Source organism: Rhinolophus sinicus, chromosome 15 (genome assembly GCF_057876585.1).
Source record: "Rhinolophus sinicus isolate RSI-liver-muscle chromosome 15, RSI-T2T, whole genome shotgun sequence".
Classification (NCBI taxonomy): Eukaryota; Metazoa; Chordata; class Mammalia; order Chiroptera; family Rhinolophidae; genus Rhinolophus; species Rhinolophus sinicus.
In genome coordinates, this window is record NC_142515.1 from 94451786 (window position 1) to 94471788 (window position 20003).

Sequence of the window (20003 nt, forward strand, 5' to 3'; positions counted from 1 at the left end):
AGTTCATCCCATTCCTTCTTCCGGCTCTTGAAGAAAGTTTTAATCTTCTTCTTCAGTGGGTTGTATCTTTCAGTTAGGTTAACTCCTGAACACTACATATACAAAGGGTACCAAAAAAATGAAGACACATTTTAAGAAAGGAAAACTGTATTAAAATTGTAATACTCAATATATACCGGTAACAAAAGATGAATACAAGTCACGTTTGACTTCTGGAATTACAAGAGGTGCTCAAAGTGGTTACCATCAACGTCCAGACACTTCTGATTACAATGAACTACTGCTTGAGCAACGTGGTCCAAAGTGTCATCTTGTATACATTTTTTTGGCACCCTCGGTATATACATAATTCAATTTTTCGTTTCATTCCCCAAAATTTATTATGGGGGAGTTCTAAAAGATGAGAGTCATGCATGCTCTGACTTAAATCACAAATGTAAATCAGAGCATCCAGCTGATATAACAGATGCCCAACAAATATATATTCCTTTCACTTTCCCTCTTCTGAAGGGTAAAGATGTATACAAATGTTGGGAATTGCTCAATTCCTGTGTTAGGACACAATAATTTACAGTAAATCCAGTGATGTGCTTCCATCTGCTGGGGGTCACGGGTATTACAGTCTATCTCAAGCCACTGTCCTTGAAACCAATCAAAACCTTCCGTTTCTATTAGAAAATTCCTATTTAAAAAAAAATGTTTTCCCGTCCCACTGTACCTTTGGGTTATAACATCTGCCTAGTGCTTGGGCTGGGGGGAGACACAGCGGTGGGGTGAGTGAAGGGGAGATGGCAGGAAAGGAGTGACACTTTGACAGATGAGAGTACTAAGGCCCAGAGTCATGTGGACACAGAGTCACACTTCACCCCCAGCAATCAGACGGAAGAAATTTAGGGAATGTCTGGATTTCTGGGGAAAGAGTGAACATCAAGTGCAAAGGCCCTGAGGCAGGAGAGTGTTTGGCCTCTTTAACCAACAGCAGAAACCCAGTGTCTGAAACGTTTAAAGTGAATTGGGCAGGATGGAGACTAGAAGGAAGCGAAGTCAGAGAAGTGAAGCCAGAGTTAGATTATACATCATCACCTGGGCATCATCAACTGTAAGAATTTTGGGTTTGACTCTGAGTACAATGGGGAGCCCATGAAGTGTTTGAGCTACAGGAGCAACATTATCTGATGTATATTTTTAAAAGATCTCTTTGTCTTTTGTGTGACTCTAGGGAGGCAAAGATAGACTCGGGGAGGGCATTTAGAAAGATGGAGATAGCTGGACAAGGGTATCAGGTGAGGATGGAAGGAGTGGGACTTGGGTATTAATGTAGAGTCGATGGGCATCTGCTGATGGACCTGATGTGTAGTTTGGGGGCAAGGAGTCAAGAACGACTCCAAGGATTTTTTGTCTGTTTTCCACAGTCAAATAAAAATAATTCTGCACATTGGTAAAGAGCGACTTCATTCAAAAAGATTATTGCAAGAGGGAGAAAAGGCCTATTGCAATAAGGAGAACATTCTGACCGTAAGATTCTGCAAGCATCTAAAAGGTAGGCAGAAAAAAATTTTTTTGCAGGGAGGAGTTAGCAAAGCTCAGGGAATGTCTTTGTGTATAAGGAGGTGCAGTGTAGAGCCTGACATTAAGCTTTTGATTGCTGAGGCATCCATTTCAAAGACATCCATCTCAAATAAACATTGCCAACTTCATGACAGTTACTAGCTAAACAACCAGATAGAAACCAGGCTGCCCACCCATTGTTTCCCTTTTAGAAAGCCCTGGGTAACCTAGGTAACTGCCACTTAAGTAACCCTGCTTTTCCCTTCTCAGGACTTAATTCCTGCTTTTAGGTTTTAAATTCATCAAGAAAGAGTGAACCTGTGAAACCTGAGGCCCCCACCCTCGACCCAAATAAAAGCAGAGTCCCAGGTTCTCTCTCTCTCTCTCTCTCTCTCTCTACCTGTGACCTTACAGTGTGGCCCCTCAGCATACTGTGTACCCTCCAGGATCTGTGAGTAATAAACTTTGTCTTTTTGAAGTTTCCTGCTGGTTATTGCACAAGAACCACAAGGGCTGGAGGAGGCACGTTGGCCTTGGTGACGGAAATGTCTGTGGGTCTCACAAGTTGCAGGGGCCCAGGTGAATGCCCTAGGCAGTCCTAGGCACTCCCAGTAGGCTGAAACCCACACAAAACACGTATGCAATCTTTCTTTAGTCTGAGTTAGGGAGGAAACTCCATTCCTCTGGCCTTCTGTGTCCGAGTAGGGTTGAATTCAGCTGAAGGGACAGTCCTGACCTCTCTGCACACACACCCACATACTTTTTATCTGACTAGTGGGTTTGGAAAAAGGAACTGAGCTTCCTTGGTTCACGCCATTTCTCTCTCTTTCTGGGAGTCTGCTGGACCCCAGAGAGAGGGTATTTTGATCAGGCTGGGGCCTGGCAGTGATCATCCAGAGGAGCCTGTGGTTGCCCAGCTGTGCCACGCATGAGTAGATTTGGCAAATTCAGGGGTGAAATAATCAGAAAGACCCCTGGGGCCTCATAGTGAAGCCACATGCTCCAATCCTGCTTTTCTCCATCATGAAGCTGATTTGACTGGTTTCAAACTCAGGAGGGAAATTAAGAGATGCCATTGATTTTCTCCAGTCCCAACAGTAGACCAAGCAAGTTCTAGATTATATGCCAAACGTTTCACAATGATTCCCTCTGGGTCCTGGGATTAGAAAGCAGTCCACTTTCTGTAATGTTAACATTCTGTACAAGCCTGTATTCTTTTCCACATCAGGAAAAAGTATTTTTAACAAAAAAAGGACATATGTTTAAACACAAATATTCATCATCTGTGAATGGGTAATAAATTGTACTGTAGCCATACGCTGGAATATGGTAGCCCCCCCCTATCAACAGGAGATAAGTTCCAAGACCCCTAGTGGATGCCTGAATATAGTTTATATAGTACAGGACCCTATATATACTGCATTTCTTCCTATACATACATACCCATGATAAAGTTTAATTTATAAATTAGGCACAGGAAGAGGTTAACAACAATAATTAATAAAATAGAACAATTCTAACAATACAAAAGTTAAGTGAATGTGGTATTTCTCTATTGTACGGTGACGATGAGAGCTGACACAGTGCCCACAGGCTGAGATGAAGTCAGGTAAATGACATACACATTGTGATGTAGTGTTAGGGACATTCTGACGGTAAGTCAGAAGACCATCTGCTTCGGGTGACCTTGGATCACTGAGCCGTGACAATGTCGGTGGTTGGGGAAACTGAGTCTTTTCAGACCATGGTTGACTACGGTTACTTAAAGATGATGGAAATGTTTATCTTTTTTTTTTTTTTAATTGGAGAATATTGGGGAACAGTGTGTTTTTCCAGGACCCATCAGCTCCATGTCAAGCTGTTGTTTTCAATCCAGTTGTAGGGGACACAGCTCAGCTCCAGATCAAGTCATTGTCATTCAATCCAGTTGTGGAGGGTGCAGCTCACTGGCCCATGTGGGAATCGAACCGGTGACCTTGGTGTTATGAGCACTGCACTCTAACCGCTGAACCAACCGGCTGCCCAATGTTTGTTATCTTGATTGTGGTGATGGTTTCATGAGTATATACATGTCAAAAGTTATCAAGTCACTCAAATATGTGCAGTTTATTATGTTAATTATACCTCAATAAAGCTTTAAAATTTTTTTTATATGTATAGTCTTTAGTTCCTAATGGGGCACAGATACTGGGCCCTCCTTTCAGACACTATTACATGTAAACAAGGCAACTTCACATAATGGTCAAAATTGTGGAATAAAATTATTCAAGCTCTGCTATTTTAATAGCTATGCAACTTTGGGCAACTTAACTTCTCTGTGCCTCAGTTTCCTCCTCTGTACCTTCCTCATTGGGCTGCTGGTAGGAGTCATGCATGAAGGATTGAGCACTGTGCCTGACACAAAATAAATGCTCAATAAATGTCAGCTATTGTCCTTAACCTTTATTGGAGGGAGAATTAATCATGTTTTTATTTCCTATATTTTATGATGCTTTGACATCTTAGGGCCATGTTAGGCTAATAACTAGAGATGGAAAACAACTTGTTTTTGAGCTCACCTTTAAAATGAAAACCAATTGATTCAACCGCCTCTTTTATCTGTCTCCCATACTAAACCAATATTCCTTCTGCACTAAATCACCCCAGGACCAGTTAACAACTAGGGACCACCCCTAGAACTTAGAGCGCATTGAAATTATTCAAACTAGCCAATCCTAAACTTGCTAAGCTTGCCTACCCCGCTTCGCCCATTCCTTCCCACAAAAATCCTTCTGACCAATTCTGGTGCTCCCTGGTGTGGCCCTTCGTGGCATGGTATGCCCCCTTCTCTTGGGAATTGTAATAAACTGTCAAAGACAAGTCGTCTTCCTGTCTTGTCACCACACTTTCTATCATGTTAAAATTCTTGATTTCCTGTCTGTCATCTTGTCATTAAAACAAATCCCAGGTACACCTTTAAATGGAGGGCAGGTATCCTTAAACCTCCAGACCCTTATCTGGGGGAAGGCAATGGTTAGGGTAGGGGGATCCCGAGGGGAGTTCTATCTGATGTCCCATAATCCCACCACCCCTCAGAGCTAAGCCAGGGAAAGGGTCACTATGGTAGAGCGAGTCCTCTAGAAGAAAGATACCTCTACCCAGTGCTGTGCTACAGCCAATTCATGGCAGCTCAGGAGAATCAATTGCTAAACTTTCAGGAATTTTGTGAACCAGTTGTTAAACTGTGGGTAGCTTGAAATCAACCGTAACAGTATTTACACCACAGACATCTGCACACATAGTTCCCCCTCCACCACCACCTGCTAACACTGACTGTTAAAAACATTGACACATGTAGCACTGCCTCTAATTTCACAACTTCTGCTCCATTCCTACTGGGAAGACAGGGAAGAGAAGAGAGTAAGGAAGCTTTTTTCCCCTGGAGCTGCTCCAGGTGGGGCACCTGCTGCCCACCTCTAGGACCACCAGTGGGGCCCCGCACAGGACTGGTGTTGACCCTTCCATCATACTCCCCACAATGGACCCCAGACCTCCAGACACCTTCTACCAGCAAAACAGACTTCATTTCCCTCTGACACTTCTCCGATCCCCATGCCCCAGCCTAGATCAACCCAGCCCCCAGGTGCCGAGCTGGAACTGCCGGGTTTGTCAGTGTTGGACAAGTAGACCTTAACTGTGGCCTCATTGAGGGAGAACTCACACCCCAGGCCTCATGTAGCCAGATGGGGAAGGAATTTCTATTCCACCATCCAGTGGGAAAAACATGGAGAGACATCTGGGTCCGCTCTGACGGTGCACTTGGAGTAAGGAACCAAGGTTACCCAGCTCGGCCCCCTTTTCCCTCTCTGGCTCTGCCCACCACAGAGCAGGCACACTGGGCTGGTGGAAAGGTGGCGAGCCCACAGTGCCCTCCTACCCAGCTCACATCCTAAGTAACGCTCGTTTCGTGGGTAGGCACCCACGATCACTATCAGTCTGCCACCTGCATCTTTCAAGTGGTTCAGACTCAAAAGGCAGGAAGTGGAGCCACCGTGAGACCCCATCATCTCTCTGACTTCACTTCCTACTGCTCACTCCTTGTTCTCTTGACCATACTGACCTTCTTCTGGTTCCCGGAAAATGCCAAGTTCATTCCCATCTCAGCACCTTTGCCTTTTCTGTCTTCCTCAGCACTTCCTGGGGCTGGTTTGTTGTCACCATTCAGGTCTCGTCTCAGAGGCCCCCCTCTACCAAACATATGCGCTTCCATCAAGTGTCCCTGTTTTACTGTCTGTGTTTCTGAAACTGTTCCATGGATATGCTCACCTGTGTATCACTCTGCCTTCTTTTCAGGTCCTGTGTGTTTGGTTCACAGGACCAAACTGGCCCAGTGCCCGCAAAATTGCAGGGACTCAGAAACGTTTGTTGAATAAAATGAATGCTGTTTTGGAAAAAATGAGTATTTTTTCTTTCATAGCAAAATAATGTTGTGGAAAACTTGGAAGAATACAGAAAATACAACTTAGAACCTTTATTAACATGTTGATCCTGAGAGACGAATCACACCTGTGCTTTCTGTCTCCGCCATGCGTGCAGGCCTATCGGTGGTGTGTAGGTTTGTGGGTGTCCCTGTGGACAGTCCTTCCAGGCTTCCTAGGGGGCCCCGACCCCTCAGCTTCCTCTAACTCCTAAACACACCCTTCTGCATCTATCCTGTTCCTGAGGATGGCCCTGAGAACGACCCTTCATTGAGGACCTTCTCAGGCTTGGGGCTGATAAAGTGTAAGGCTTTGCAACATAACCATGAGGTAGCTGTGGTCTTCTCCATCTCCAGATGTGGGACCAGGCCTCCAAGAGGCTGGCGGATGTCACACAACGAGGCCACACAACTGGCAAACAGCTCCAACTGTCTGGAGGCACCAAGGCCTCAGTTCTCTACCTGGAGCCTTCAGGCCTCTCCAACCTAAGTACCTGCCCCCTGCAAGGTGCTGCTCAGAGGGCCAGGGGCTCATGAATGAAAACTCAAATGGGTCTCAGGAACGGGTGGTGCAGTCACATCCACCAGTCCATGGACTCTTTGGGGCAGGCCCTGACGATAACCAGACAGTGGGGCAGCCCCTTACACAGGGTCCTCTCAGCCTCCTGCCCCTCCCACCCCAGCCCCTGCAGTTCAAGGACCTTGAGCTTGGGCATGGTAAGGCAGGAGGAGATGATTTCCGCTGGGGAAGGCATTTCTGGGGTGACAAGTGGGCCCAGCAGGCACAGGCTCTCCAGGGCCGGCATTCCCTCCAGGACTGACAGGCCTCGGGCAGAGAGGCCCCTCACAGTTAGCCGGATCTTCCGCACGTCTCGGAGGTGGCGGCTGACGGCCCGGAGGGTGCTGTCGGCTGAGAGGGTGCAGCCCAGCACCTCCAGCCTCTGCAGGTAGCTCAGCTCCTGCAGACTCGCATCCAGCCCTGTCTCGGTCACTCGGTAGGTGCCGCCCAGCACCAGCGAGCGCAGGGCACGGAAGCGCGTCAGGCCCTGTAGGTGCTCGTCCCGGAAGGCGGGGACGCGGTCCAGCACGATGCACTCAAGCTGGGGCAGCACAGTGGAGTCCTGCCCCTTGAGGAGCCAGGCCATGGAAATCTCACAACTGTGCAGCTCCAGAATCCTCAGGGTGGAGGGCAGGCTGGAGATGGGCACCGTGCTCAGGTCGGCCACGTGCAGGCAGAGGCGCTTCAGGTTGGGGCACTTCTGGCCCAGGGCCCTCATCAGGGCTGGGGACAGCTGCGGGGCCTGGGAACCTGATAACAGGAAGCCACCCAGCCGCAGGGAATGGAGTCGGGATGCCATGTATCTACGAAGGAGGTGCCACATGACTTTAGGCCGCATCTATAAGAGCCAGAGATAGGGGTGACCAGGTGAGAGAAACAGGGGCTCTTCCAAGGTCCCCGCCTGCGTGGAGACAGACAAGCCCCAGCTGGGGTTCTGTTGCTCCCCTGGAATTTTGTTCTTCCACCGCCAGCCTCACTCCACCAGACACCTCCCCAGGGTAACAAGATGATTCAACCCCGCCATTTTGACTTCTAGATTTGAACAGAAGCAATGAGGGAAAGAGAAGATTATTACAGATTTGTCTTTAGCAACAGAGGGGCTTCTCATTATCTTCTGGAGTAAGAAAGAAAAGCAACCCACCACGATTATTATCCACCCTCCCTTTTGTTCTTGTCTTTTTTATTTTATACCTTTCTTAATGACCACCTCAGATACAAATAAGTAAAGCAAAATAAAACTGAAAAAGGCTAACACTGCCCGGGATAAATTAGATTTAGGTTAAAAAAAGAAATTGCAGCCACAGCTACAAAAATTAACCCAGGAAAGTTAGACTTCGTAGAAAACAAACAAAATATAACTAACTGAAAGCACGGTGCATGCATTTCACTGTGTGTACATTTTACCTAAAAAATAAAGAAAAAAATGCATAGTATAAATTTTGTTGACATCTTCCTGGCCAAATTAAAACCTGCAAGTTTGTACTCAGGGGAAGGCGCTCACTGGAAATACTGGCCACTAAAAAGTAACGCTCAAGGGTAGAAGCCATGGTTGGCAAAATTAAGGTGGATATAAAGCCAGTGGATGAATCAACTTTTACTTGTAAAAGACAAACCCTTTATGTTTCAGAATAACACATATTGGCTAGGATGAGGAGAAGCTGTTCTTGAGCCCTGCTGGTGGAAATTGGTCTGGCTACTTTGGAATGCAATCTGGTGGCTTCGATTAAAATTTAATATATACTCACTAACACCTGTTTTGTTTTGTTTTTTAATACAGATGTTTATGTTTCTGCATGCAGAGACTATCTCTAGAAGGATTCCAAAGAAAAAGGGAGCATTTGCTGGGGGAAAGAACAGGGTGTCTTGGGTGACAGAGTACAGGGGGCAGGGAGAGACCTTCCTTTTCACCTTTGACTGTTTTGCATATTTTGAATCCTTTGTACAGTATGTGTTATTTTTAAAAACTAATTCTTTAGTTTGTTTAAATGCATACATTGCCTGAACTAATAATACCTCTTTCTGGGAATTTACCCTAGAAAAATAGTGGTTTCTGGCAGCATTGTTCTAACAGTAAAAACTAGGAAGAAAACTGAATGTCCTTTGATAATAACAGCCACGTGGGCAGCAACTAAGAACAAAGTAGATCTAAAGATACTAACATATGCAACTCAAGACGAGCAGTAAATAGTGGCAAAATGATACCTTATAGGTAAAAGAAAAAAGAAACAATACTATATATTTTACATGGGCACAATTATCCTCATCATAATGGATAACATTTATTGAGTACCTATTGTTTGCCAGGTGCAGGGCTGAGCACTGAACTAGAAAGTTCGCACCTGGTCCTGTAGCAGGTATCTGGAAAAATGTCTTGGCCAGAATCTTGTTGCAAGAGAGAGAGCTCTGAGATTGAACACAGCCTGACTCCAAAAACCAATCTTGCTCTTGTAACTAACTACTGTACTTTCCTTCCCTGTAGAGGCACCAGGGTGTAAATGCATAGAAGATGGGACAGAAGGAAATACTCCACACTTAGGATAGTGGTTACTCTGGGGAAGGGTTAAGGACACCAGAAAACAACTGTCAAAGGCTCTTAGCTTCATCTGTAGCAATACTTCAAGTTTTGATTTATTTTTTGTGGGTGGTTTTTTTTGTTTTTTGTTTTGTTTTATCTGCAGCTTATTTTGTAATGCATTTAAAAAAATAAAATGGATTGATGGATGTAAAGAGGGATGGATGGATGGATAAAGGGATGGATGGATCAACAGGTGCTAAAACAAATGTAGTTCAATATTAATGGTGGGTATCTGGGTGTTCTCTGTACTATTCTTTCAACTTTTACGTATGTTTGAAAATTTTCACAATAAGATGGTGGAATAAATAACTAATCGAAAACAATAATAATTTTTTAAAAGGTGATCTCTATAAACATAATTTCTATACAGGGCCACAATTCCTTATCCAAAACCCCTGGGGACAGATGGGTTTCAGAATTCAGAAGATGGTGCAGATACCATATATAACACCATCAGTGGGGTCTAGGGCAGCACCCCATTATCAGGTTAATATTATTCAGTATACCATAAGACTATTTATTCTAAGTGGGATAAGGAAAAGGACATTAATAGCCTCACACCAGTTCAGGTCAAGTTTTGCCACCAAATGAATTTGTGCCAAGCTTCCAAAAATACTTTCCACTTTGAAAGATGTTTTATTTTGGAATTGCACATAAAGAACTGAAGATGAGAAAATATAAATGACTCTACCTCTCAGAAATTGCACTTCTAGGTTTCAGAGTAACTTGTACCTGGACAGAGGACAGACACAAGGACATTCTTGTGGAACAAGGACCAGCAACGTGGGTAACACCTGGGAGGTTGTTAGAAATTCAGAATCTGGAGCCCACTCCAGGCCACTGAATCGGAATCTGCATTTTAACAAGCTCTCCAGGTGATTTATTTGCACAGCAAAGTTTGAGACACTGCCTTATAACACTGTAATAGTCAAGAGTTGGAAATAATCTAAACATTCAACAGGAAAGTAGACAAACAAATTTGGTATATTCATTGAACAGCAGTTAAAGGTTTAGATTTACACATGCCAATTAGAATCTCAAACATGATGTGTGAATAAAGCTGGTTGTGGGTGGATACATAAGTAAAATAGCATTTAATTACTAACTAGTAGAATAGCATTATCTCTAACACCAAACACACAAACAACCCAATTAAAAAATGGGCAGAGGACATGAATAGACATTTCTCTGAAGAGGACATACAGATGGCCAATAGACACATGAAAAAATGCTCAACCTCACTAATCGTTAGAGAAATGCAAATAAAAACCACAATGAGATACCACCTCACGCCTGTCAGAATGGCTATCATCAATAAATCAACAAACAAGTGTTGGCGAGGATGTGGAGAAAAGGGAACCCTCATGCACTGTTGGTGGGATTGCAAATTGGTGCAGCCACTACGGAAAACAGTATGGAGGTTCCTCAAAAAATTAAAAATAGAACTACCTTATGACCCAGCAACTCTACGCCTGGGTATTTATCCAAAGAAATCCAAAACACTAATTCAAAAATATATATGCACCCCTATGTTTATTGCAACACTATTCACAATAGCCAAGATATGGAAACAATTGAAATGCTCATCAATAGACAACTGGATAAAGAAATTGTGGTACATTTACACAATGGAATATTACCCTGCTATAAAAAATGAAATCTTACCATTTGCAACATGGATGGACTAGAGAATATTATGCTAAGTGAGATAAGTCAGACTGAGAAAGACAAATACCATATTATCTTATTTATACGTGGAATCTAAAGAACAGAATAAACAAGCAAACAAAACAGACTCAGCATCACAGAGAGAAAAACTGATTGTTGCCACAGGGGCGGGGGGTTTGGGAGATGGGGGAAGAGGTGAAGGGATTAGAAACTACAAATTGGTAGTTACAAAATTGTCATGGGATGTGAAATACAATATGGGGAATATAATCAATAATGTTGTAAAGATCATGTAGGGTGCCAGCTGGGTCCTGGACTTTTATCAGGGGATCACTTCATAGATTGTATAGATGCCTGACCACTGCATGTACACCTGAAGCTGAAGTAGAATAATATTGAATGTCAACTATAAATATATATATATATACACATACATATATACATATATACATAGTCATAGGATGTAAAGTACACCATAGGGAATATAGTTAATGTAATTGTAACAGCTATACACCATGTCAGAGGGATAGTAGACTTGGGGGGGGGTTATCACTCTGAGGGGTGTAAATATCTAATCATTATGTTGTTTTATACACCTGAAACTAATATAATTAAAAAAAGCAAAACATCAAAAAAATAGCATTAGCGGGACAGCCCGGTGGCTCAGGCAGTTAGAGCTCCATGTTCCTAACTCTGAAGGGTTCGATTCCCACATGGGCCAGTGGGCTCTCAACCACAAGGTTGCCAGTTCAATTCCTCGAGTCCCGCAAGGGATGGTGGGCTCGGTCCCCTGCAACTAAGATTGAACACGGCACCTTGAGCTGAGCTGCCCCCCCCGGATGGCTCAGCTGGTTGGAGTGCATCCTCTCAACCACAAGGTTGCCTGTTTGACTCCCGCAAGTGATGGTGGGCTATGCTCCCTGCAACTAGAAACAGCAACCGGACCTGGAGCTGAGCTGCGCCCTAAGACTGAAGAGACAACAACTTGAAGCTGAACAGCACCTTCCACAACTAAGACTGAAGGGACAACAAATTGACTTGGGAAAAAAAAATAGCACTAGCTAAACTTCAGAAACACATTAACAATACCATATGTTGCTTATGGGCACACACATAGGAAGTGAATAAAAACATCAAAGGAGGGCTACAATTCCATTTTGTAACAGTGTTTACCTCTGAGGAGAGTTTCAAAAAGAGCAATAAATGTATCTGTATGTCTACATACATGTATACATAAAATTTGTATGTGTGTTTCACACGATTTGCGGCAAATAAGGCCAAAGGTTAAAATAGGTTAAATCTAGGTGGTGAGTACATGTTTGTGATTTGAAACCATGTTATCCTCTATACAGTTCTATATATTTGAAATAGTTCATAACAAAAACAAGCAAAAAAAATGCAAATGGTAGAAAGTGGAAAAGCTTCGGCTGCACTACTCAGAGAATTAATTCTGGAAATAAGCTGACTATGGAAAATTTCCCCACGAAAACTCATCAATAATAAGTGATTGTCTAATCATCAGCCAGCATATATTATGTTTGCTATGTGTATCCCAGGCACTACTCTAAGCCCATTCCTTGCACAATCTAGGTTATCTTCATTTTGGAGACGGGGAAACTGAGGCGGGAGGTCGCAGAGTAGCAGGTAAATGACAGGGCCAGGACGCGCCCCGGACTGCCTGGTTCGGAATCCAGGGTGGAGGTCCGGTCACCTGACTGCGGCCCAGGCCCGCCCGGTCGGCCCCACTTACCTTGTACAGCGTCAGGTCGACGTGTCGCCACAGCCACCGGTCGTCCACCAGCCTCTTCCAACGGTGACATACCCTGAGGAAGGAGACCCGCCGTTAAAGCAAGCCCGACCCCGCCGAGACCGGATCCGCCTCTCCAAGTGCGGCCTCCCCGAGGAGTAGGGGGTGGGGAGCGAAGGGTCAAGCGGGGGGCGCACCGGGAGAGGCGGATCCGATCCCGGACCGGGAGGTAAGAGAAGATCTCCAATAGGACCGAGTCCGGCAGGTCTGTCCAAGTTGCCATGATCCCGCCGACGTGCATTTCACTTCCGGCTAAATCAAGTCTGGGACGCGCCCGGGGGGCGCTGCAGGGGGCAGAGGTAGTGGGAGTGTCGGCAGGGCGACGGCCACGGCCTCCGGAAGCGGGCCGAGTTTCAGCTTTACTTTTGCAGGAAGGTGGTTGAGTCCCTGCACTAGCCTAGCCGGACTTGCGTGTGCCGCGCCTAGGACGTGGCTTTGAACCTGAACGAAGCTCGGAAGGCGTGGCTGGGGCGATGACGAGCTCGAAGGCGGGGCTAGAAGACCCAGTTCGAGAGGCGTGGCTAGGGCGGTGACCAGGCCGTGGGGCCGGACTGTGACGAGGCTTGGGAGGCCAGAGCTGGGGACCAAGGCGGAGCCCAGAAGGCAGAGCTGAGGTGACCAAGCGTCCTGAGGGCGGGGTTGGGGACGGGACCACGAACGGGGGACGTGAGGGAAAGCTTGGCTTTTACTTTTTAGTGCTTAAGTGTTGAATTTTTCGTTTTGATTGATAGTGCCAAATTGTTCGTCACAGAGGCTGTGTTGACACTTCCACCAAATGTCACTCACTTTTAAAATAGCAATTCATAAGGGTAGTGAAATATATTGAAACATTCCCTTATTTCACGTTGCTGCCCGATTTGTTACCACAAACAATATTGGGGCATTCTTTTATATATCAGGGCAAATTTCTGTTTACTAAATATCTGCTCTTATCATCCTGTAATGACCCTTAGAAGTCCCCCAAGGCACTGTACCTCATCCCTAGTTCAGAGTCTTATGTACCCCAATGCCCCTTGCTATCTCTGTACTACTTGGGCATGTAGTACATGACGACCTAAACTTTTCACCAACAATTCATGGCTCTTGCATCACGACAATGCACCAGCTCACACGGCACTGTCCATGAGGGAGTTTTTAGCCAGGAAACAAATAACCGTATTGGAACACCCTTTCTACTCACCTGATCTGGCCCCGGATAACTTCTTTCTTTACTCAAAGATAAAGGAGATAGTGAAAGGAAGACATTTTGATGACATTCAGGACATCAAAAGTAATACCACACAACTCTGATGGCCATTCCAGAAAAAGAGTTCCAAAATTGCTTTGAAGGGTGGACTAGGCACTGATATCAGTGCATAGCTTCCCAAGGGGCGTACTTCAAAGGTGACCGTAGTGATATTCAGTAATGAGGTATGCAGCACTTTTTCTAGGATGAGTTCGCGAACTTAATTGTCAGATGTCATATGTATGAAATTTGGTTATTTTCTCTTGCTAATCTGTCTCATGTCTATTTGATTATTAGACCAGCAAAAAGAACCTTGAAAGTAGAAGAAAGTTTCTTCCTCCCTCATAGTATGTAGGTGTATGCATACATACACCTACATTTTTATTTCTACAGGATAAATAACCAGGAGACACTTTGATGGCTCACAGGACACATGAAGTTTACTTTTGAATAGGTTTTGCTAAATCACACCAAAAGCCTACAATGGTGTTTTTAATAAACACATGCAAAAGCAGGAATTGGAGATGTTGAAAATTGTTTTAAAAAGAAATGCAAGGCTCATCAAGATGTATACATTAAATGTGTGCAATTTTTGTATATCAATTATATTACAATAAAGGTAAACAATAGATCTATATTCTCACATTTATCCATAAATAAAAAGTAAAACACTATGGTTTTCACATATCAGATTAAGAGATGAAGCAGCCAGCAAATACCTCCCTGGCCTTGGTGTAGGAAACAGACCCTCTCACCCACTGCACGTGGGGCATAACTGAGGCAAGTTCTTTGAAGGCACTTTGACAATATCACATTGCAGCCTTTGTTGGACCCAACAACCCCATTTCTAGGACCTCAGCTTGTCAAAAAGAATGAGGTAGGTCATTCTGTGCTGCTTGGAACAATCTTTAGGATATTGTTCACTTTAAAAAATACAAAGTGTAGAGAACAGTATATATAGTTTGATCTCACTGAATATATATGTGTGTGTGTATTATATGCATACACACACACATTCAATAAAATGAATACACAATTTATTATGTGTTTCACTGTATACATAAATGCCTATATAAACACTAAGTTGTTTGCTTCTGTCCTTTGACATAACAAAATATTGTATGTTACTTGAAACGACAAGGTCCCTATCTCTATTGAAACATGTTATTAATATCTTGTTTTATCATTTTCTTGGGAGGTTCAGTATCACACATGTTTGAAGATGCAGAGACTATCTTTAGAAAATGGAAACTTTTAAGGGTAGTTGTTCCTAGGGAGCGGACTATGGTCAAGAGGGTAAGCAGACTTCGTGTGCTGCATATATACTTTTGTACTGCTTGACTTTTTACCATGTGCAAGTCTTACCTTAAAAAACATAAATTCTAAATGTTTATTAATAAATCAAAAGTTTGACATTTTTCCTCAAACAAGAGCACCGAGAAAATGCTTCCTGCTCTGGCATCCACCTTTCCACTGTGGAAGGAAAGGTGAAAGGAATTGCTCAGAGGTCAAGTCACTTGCCGGGGCCACAAGCCCAGATCTTTCTGATGCCAGCACATGGCCCTCTACCGCAGTGCTCTACAATGTGTCGGTCGTTGATTCCCTCTGGAAAGCCCACGCCATCATGCAGAGGCAATGCTCCCTGGCTCCCAGCACTTGGGCTTCCCCTGCAAAGCACCTGTCCCAACGTATTGCAACGACCTCTTCACTTGTCTTCTTTACTTGTCTTCCCTCTTCTATCAGAACTCTGGGGTGGCAGGTCGGCCTTAGTCACTGCTGTATCTCCAAGGCCTGCTGACAGGCTGAGATGGTGGGGAAAGCAACTCCCTCCAAACCTAAGATGATTTCCCTCTAGTGAACCCAGAACCCAGGTATCCCTGCCTTTGGCAGTTACAGTGGGTTCCTAAGAACCATCTCCTGCCCCGTATGCAGGGTGGAGGGAAGGGATCCCCACATCCAAGCTCCTTACTCTGGGTCAGAAACCCAGGAAACAAGGGTGGGAAGGGGGCCTGCCCAGCTTGCTCCTTGGGTCCTGACCCAGAACTCTCCCTCCTGGGAAGTACCTACCTTCCCCAGAAGGCGCAGCTCTGACAACAGATCTTACTACCACCCAGAGGTGGGGATGGGGCTGCCCTGCTCCTCAGTGGGCAGTCACTAAGTCCCTTCATGGGAAGCCCCACGTTATAATTACCAGGACGTGGGGAGGTGTCACTAAAGTGAGATGCCCTGTCTCCTGAGGCCTCTCTCCCTCTCACCTGCGTCCAGGGTAAGGAGTCTGCGCAGCATTGGCAGTCTAGTTCCAGGACTTCCCTTTGCCCCACCCCATCTCCTCTTCAGGATGGCTTTGCCCAACTGGAGCTGGCAGCCCCTCACCTCCCCACCCCTGCACATGGAGACCAAACTCCCAGCAATCGCAGACTTTATTTTCCTCCTCTTTCAGCAGCACTCCCCACCCCTTTCCAAACTACCCCAGCCCATAACTCAGCATCGTGATCCTGTGCTATCTTTGAATCACCGAGAAATTAGAACTTATAAAGAAATAAACAACTAACATTTACTCCCCTCTCTCCCCAATTACATATGTTCATTGTAGATAGTCTGGGGAAACACCAAAAAGCACCAACGAAGAAAATAAGCCTCAACAAGTCCCCCATCAACACCTTGTGTGAGCCTGTATTTCCATGTGAATGCAAACACACGCTCCTTCCAAACTTCCTGGGCACACCAGTGCCCTCAGCTCACCCTTGACCTTCCAACCTCCCCTCTTGGTGCATCTGTTCTTCCGCAGACAGACTCTTAGAGGACTGTCAGGGGCTGGTCCAGGACCTGTACTTGGGGTGAGAATTACTATCCCCTTTCCACAGATGAGGAACAATGAACGGGGCTCACTTAAGGCAAAGATAAACCTTTTACTAAAAAAGTCATACGCCTGGGGCATGACTACTCACCATAACCTGCCCAGTTAGGAATTTATGATCAGATCACCCTGTTAGGTTATTTACCGCAGCACCCCTTTTCATCCACAGAACTTAGGGAAGGTGCCCCTCTGTCCCACCAGCCCTGGGGAACCACACCAGCAGTCCAGGGGCTGCCGGGCAAGGTTGAGATCTCCTACAAAGTGCACACACCACATTCACTCCCCGCCCAGGGCTCGAACGACCTTTCTTGAAGATACAGACCTGGGAGATTTTTGCACGTGTGCTGTTTCCACTTTCCTCCTCGGTGTTGCAGGTTCGCGACCAACGTGGACTCCATTCTAATAAGTGCTGATATAGAGGTCCGGATCAGGCAGCTCCTCCGCTTATTAACCCCAGGTGGCCCGAGGGGGCAGAAGCAATTGCCAGAGGGGTGGGGTGAGCAAAACGCTTCCGAGACCCAACCCTGAATGAAGGCAAGAAGTTGGACGGGATGACTGCAGGACTCGACCTGGCTCCCCGTAGCCCTGTTGGTGCAGTAAGAGGCTTCGTGGGGCTCAGGGACGGGATGTCACACCCCTGTCCGATGTCACCCAGGTCCCTATGGAGTCCCCACCAACTGACGGTGTCTCCCCACAGCGAAGGCGCCTCAATGAGTTGGGCGCCGGTCCCTGACCTTTGACTCTCCCTCCACGCCCCTTCCCCTGTCCGTGCGAACCGACTCCAAGTGTCTCCCTGCCCAGAATCGGACCCCAAAGACGCGCCTAGGAACCTCAAACCCACGCCAGGTTTGGGACAGTAAGGAACTCGGCCGGATGTTGATAGGCACGAGGAGGGGCGGGCGCTTTCGGCTGCGCACTTCCGCTTCCGGTTCTCAGCATAGACTCTGGTCCTGGTTCTGCTCTCCAGCGAGGAGGTTGTGGCGTCGGCAGGTTCTAGGCGTTTCGAGGTGAGTGGGGCCAGGTGGGGCGGTCCGGAGTCGGGGAAAGCTGATGGCACCCGCCCATCTGCGGTCCACCGGCCTGCGAGAAGCGACCTGAAGGGAGGAGGCGCGGCTGCCTGGGCTCCGCCGTCCTGGGACGAGAACTTGGGCCCCGGAGGACTCGGGTCTGGGGGGTTTGGGGAGTGAACGAAAGTCTCAATAACCGGAGGTTTTGGGGTCTGGGAGACCCTTGACCTCCTGACTCCGCTGCCTCCCAACCCCCGCCCCGTGTAGCTCCCGACAGGATGATCGAGGTGGTTTGCAACGACCGTCTGGGGAAGAAGGTCCGCGTGAAGTGCAAGTATCCACGGGTGGCCAAGAGGCAGTGGTTCGTGGGGTGCTTGGCATGAGGCACCTCAGTGTGTGTTTCAGGGTGATTTTAGTTAAACGCGGGAGAGGGGGCGAATGGGGTCCTGGCAGAGCGCGTTCAGCTCTGCAGTGTCGTCCTCCCCGTTCCATTTTCCTTAACTCCTCTGCTCCCAGCACCGATGACACCATCGGGGACCTTAAGAAGCTCATCGCAGCCCAAACTGGTACCCGTTGGAACAAAATCGTACTAAAGAAGTGGTGAGTGCAGTGGCCGAGCTGGCGGCTGGACTGTTGGGTTGGGGGAGTGCTGCGGGCAGCCCTTTGCTTAGGCAGGGCTTCCCCAGCTTGCCTCCATGGTCTCTGTCTGAACGGTTTCTGTCCCCTAGGTACACGATTTTTAAGGACCACGTTTCTCTGGGGGACTGTATCCTTTGTGTGATTTCTCGAGGAAGGATCTACATACCCATCCTGGTTCTCTTTGTTAAATACTGAGTCTATCTGAGATTATGCACATAAGGTGCTTAACTTAGTATGTGGTAAGCTTTTAGAAAGTGGGAGTCACATAATTATTTTGTTGGGGAAGGAGGGTGGTTGAATGGTGAAATATTTTGAGGTTTAGAAGACACTTTAAGGTCAAAATACTTATTACTGAGCTCCACCTAGTGTGGACAGGAGCTCAGGGTGGAGTGAGACTCCAGTATGTCTGTTGTGCAAAAGCAGCATTAACTTTTTTTTTTTATAGTTTTGATTCTGTCCAGATCAAAATGACAGAGTCCATAGTGGCTCCCTTGGCCCTCAGCGGAGCGCTCAGCACCGTGATCCAGCTGTGAGAGATGAGAGGGGTGGGGATGGAGCCCACAATGCTTCCTTAACACCTTTACTTCAGATGAAATCCACGACGGGATGAACCTGGAGCTTTATTACCAATAGAGCAGAATTCCTTCCCCCTGTCCTGCCCTCCCCTTCCGTCACCCCTTACTTCTCCCACCCTCACCCCCCACACTGGTATGGATGCTTGTTTTTAAAAAGTCATGTTAATAAAAACTTAGAAGCAGTTTCGTTGTTGTCATCTTTGAGTGAGGGCTAGCTAATGAGGGGAGGCTGATATCTGGTGGTCACTATACTCTCAGTACCCAGCTACTCAGTAAGAGCCCAGGGTTGACTGGAGCAGTGAGGGAAGAGTAAGTGAGTAGATTGGGAGCCTGTGTAGAATCCCAGACCTCTGGGGCTTGCCATGGGTCTCTGAAGGGCAAGAGATCCTGGGATTATTGTCATCCTAATAGACCAAGGAGCCTCTGGGTAGGGACAGTACATATAGTTAGGAATACAGGTTCTGGATTCAGACAGACAGCTCTGATACCAACAGCGACCCTGGGCAAGTTACTTACCCTCCCTCAGCCTTCATTTCTTTTTCCAAACTGGAACTGATAGTGTTTACTTTATTGTCCTGTCGTGAAGTATAGATGAGATAAAACATGGTTAAACATCTACAGTTCCTGGCGCTTATGAAATCCTAGTGGACAGAATAAGACAGTGTGGCATAGGCTGAAATTTGACTGATCTTACGTAGTAGTGGGATTTGGGGAAGTCAGCTTCTCTGATCCAGAGTTTTCCCCTTGAGAAAGGGATACCATGATGGCTTACATATCAGTGAGATAATGCAGTTAAAATAACACGATGTCTGATAAATAGTGCTATTAGGTATCTCCAGCCTTCTCCCATGTGTGAGTACACAGGACGCCAAGCACCCCATCTCTGTTCCCCTAGCCACAGGTCCTGGGGTTGACCTTGGCCCTGTCCTTTCCCAGAGCTGCATTCTGGAGCCCTTCTCAAGAGCTTCACCCACAACCTGGCTCCATCCCTTCTCTCCTCTCTTGTATTGACCTGCCCTGGTCTCAGTTCATAAACACAGTCGAGTGTAGTCCACTGACCCTTCTCTTTCCCCCAAAGTCCCCACAG

General features: G+C 46.2%; 2 protein-coding genes across 5 annotated transcripts; one reads left to right on the forward strand and one right to left on the reverse strand.

Annotated features, from left to right (window-relative positions):
- Positions 1–6043: 6043 nt before the first annotated feature.
- FBXL12 (F-box and leucine rich repeat protein 12) lies at positions 6044–17746 on the reverse strand. 3 transcript variants are annotated; one of them, XM_088792478.1, is made up of 4 exons: positions 17613–17746; positions 17018–17219; positions 12557–12629; positions 6044–7401 (listed from the first exon to the last, which is right to left on the reverse strand). In XM_088792478.1, exon 4 carries the CDS (start codon positions 7399–7401, stop codon positions 6580–6582), a length of 822 nt encoding a protein of 273 aa, XP_088648604.1. In that variant the 5' UTR covers positions 12557–12629; positions 17018–17219; positions 17613–17746; the 3' UTR covers positions 6044–6579. The 3 variants fall into 3 exon arrangements, with proteins under 3 accessions (XP_088648604.1, XP_019600565.2, XP_019600564.2); XM_019745006.3 differs by lacking the exon at positions 17613–17746 and having other exon boundaries at positions 17018–17523; XM_019745005.3 differs by lacking the exons at positions 17018–17219; positions 17613–17746 and adding an exon at positions 12751–17011.
- UBL5 (ubiquitin like 5) lies at positions 17564–19100 on the forward strand. Of its 2 annotated transcripts, XM_019745008.2 has the most exons (5): positions 17564–17702; positions 17970–18036; positions 18219–18302; positions 18431–18468; positions 18931–19100. In XM_019745008.2, exons 2-5 carry the CDS (start codon positions 17981–17983, stop codon positions 18972–18974), a joined length of 222 nt encoding a protein of 73 aa, XP_019600567.1. In that variant the 5' UTR covers positions 17564–17702; positions 17970–17980; the 3' UTR covers positions 18975–19100. The 2 variants fall into 2 exon arrangements, with proteins under 2 accessions (XP_019600567.1, XP_074194318.1); XM_074338217.1 differs by lacking the exon at positions 18931–19100 and having other exon boundaries at positions 18431–18551.
- The last annotated feature ends 903 nt before the right edge of the window (positions 19101–20003 follow it).

Coding starts and splice junctions, on each gene's coding strand:
- UBL5 (XM_074338217.1), top strand. CDS start 17,981: ATGATCGAGGTGGTTTGCAACGACCGTCTGGGGAAGAAGGTCCGCGTG. Junction 18,037..18,218: donor AAGGTCCGCGTGAAGTGCAA/GTATCCACGGGT, acceptor CTCTGCTCCCAG/CACCGATGACACCATCGGGG. Junction 18,303..18,430: donor AAAATCGTACTAAAGAAGTG/GTGAGTGCAGTG, acceptor TCTGTCCCCTAG/GTACACGATTTTTAAGGACC.
- FBXL12 (XM_019745005.3), bottom strand. CDS start 12,854: ATGCACGTCGGCGGGATCATGGCAACTTGGACAGACCTGCCGGACTCG. Junction 12,630..12,750: donor GATCGGATCCGCCTCTCCCG/GTGCGCCCCCCG, acceptor CTCCTTCCTCAG/GGTATGTCACCGTTGGAAGA. Junction 7,402..12,556: donor TCGACCTGACGCTGTACAAG/GTAAGTGGGGCC, acceptor TGGCTCTTATAG/ATGCGGCCTAAAGTCATGTG.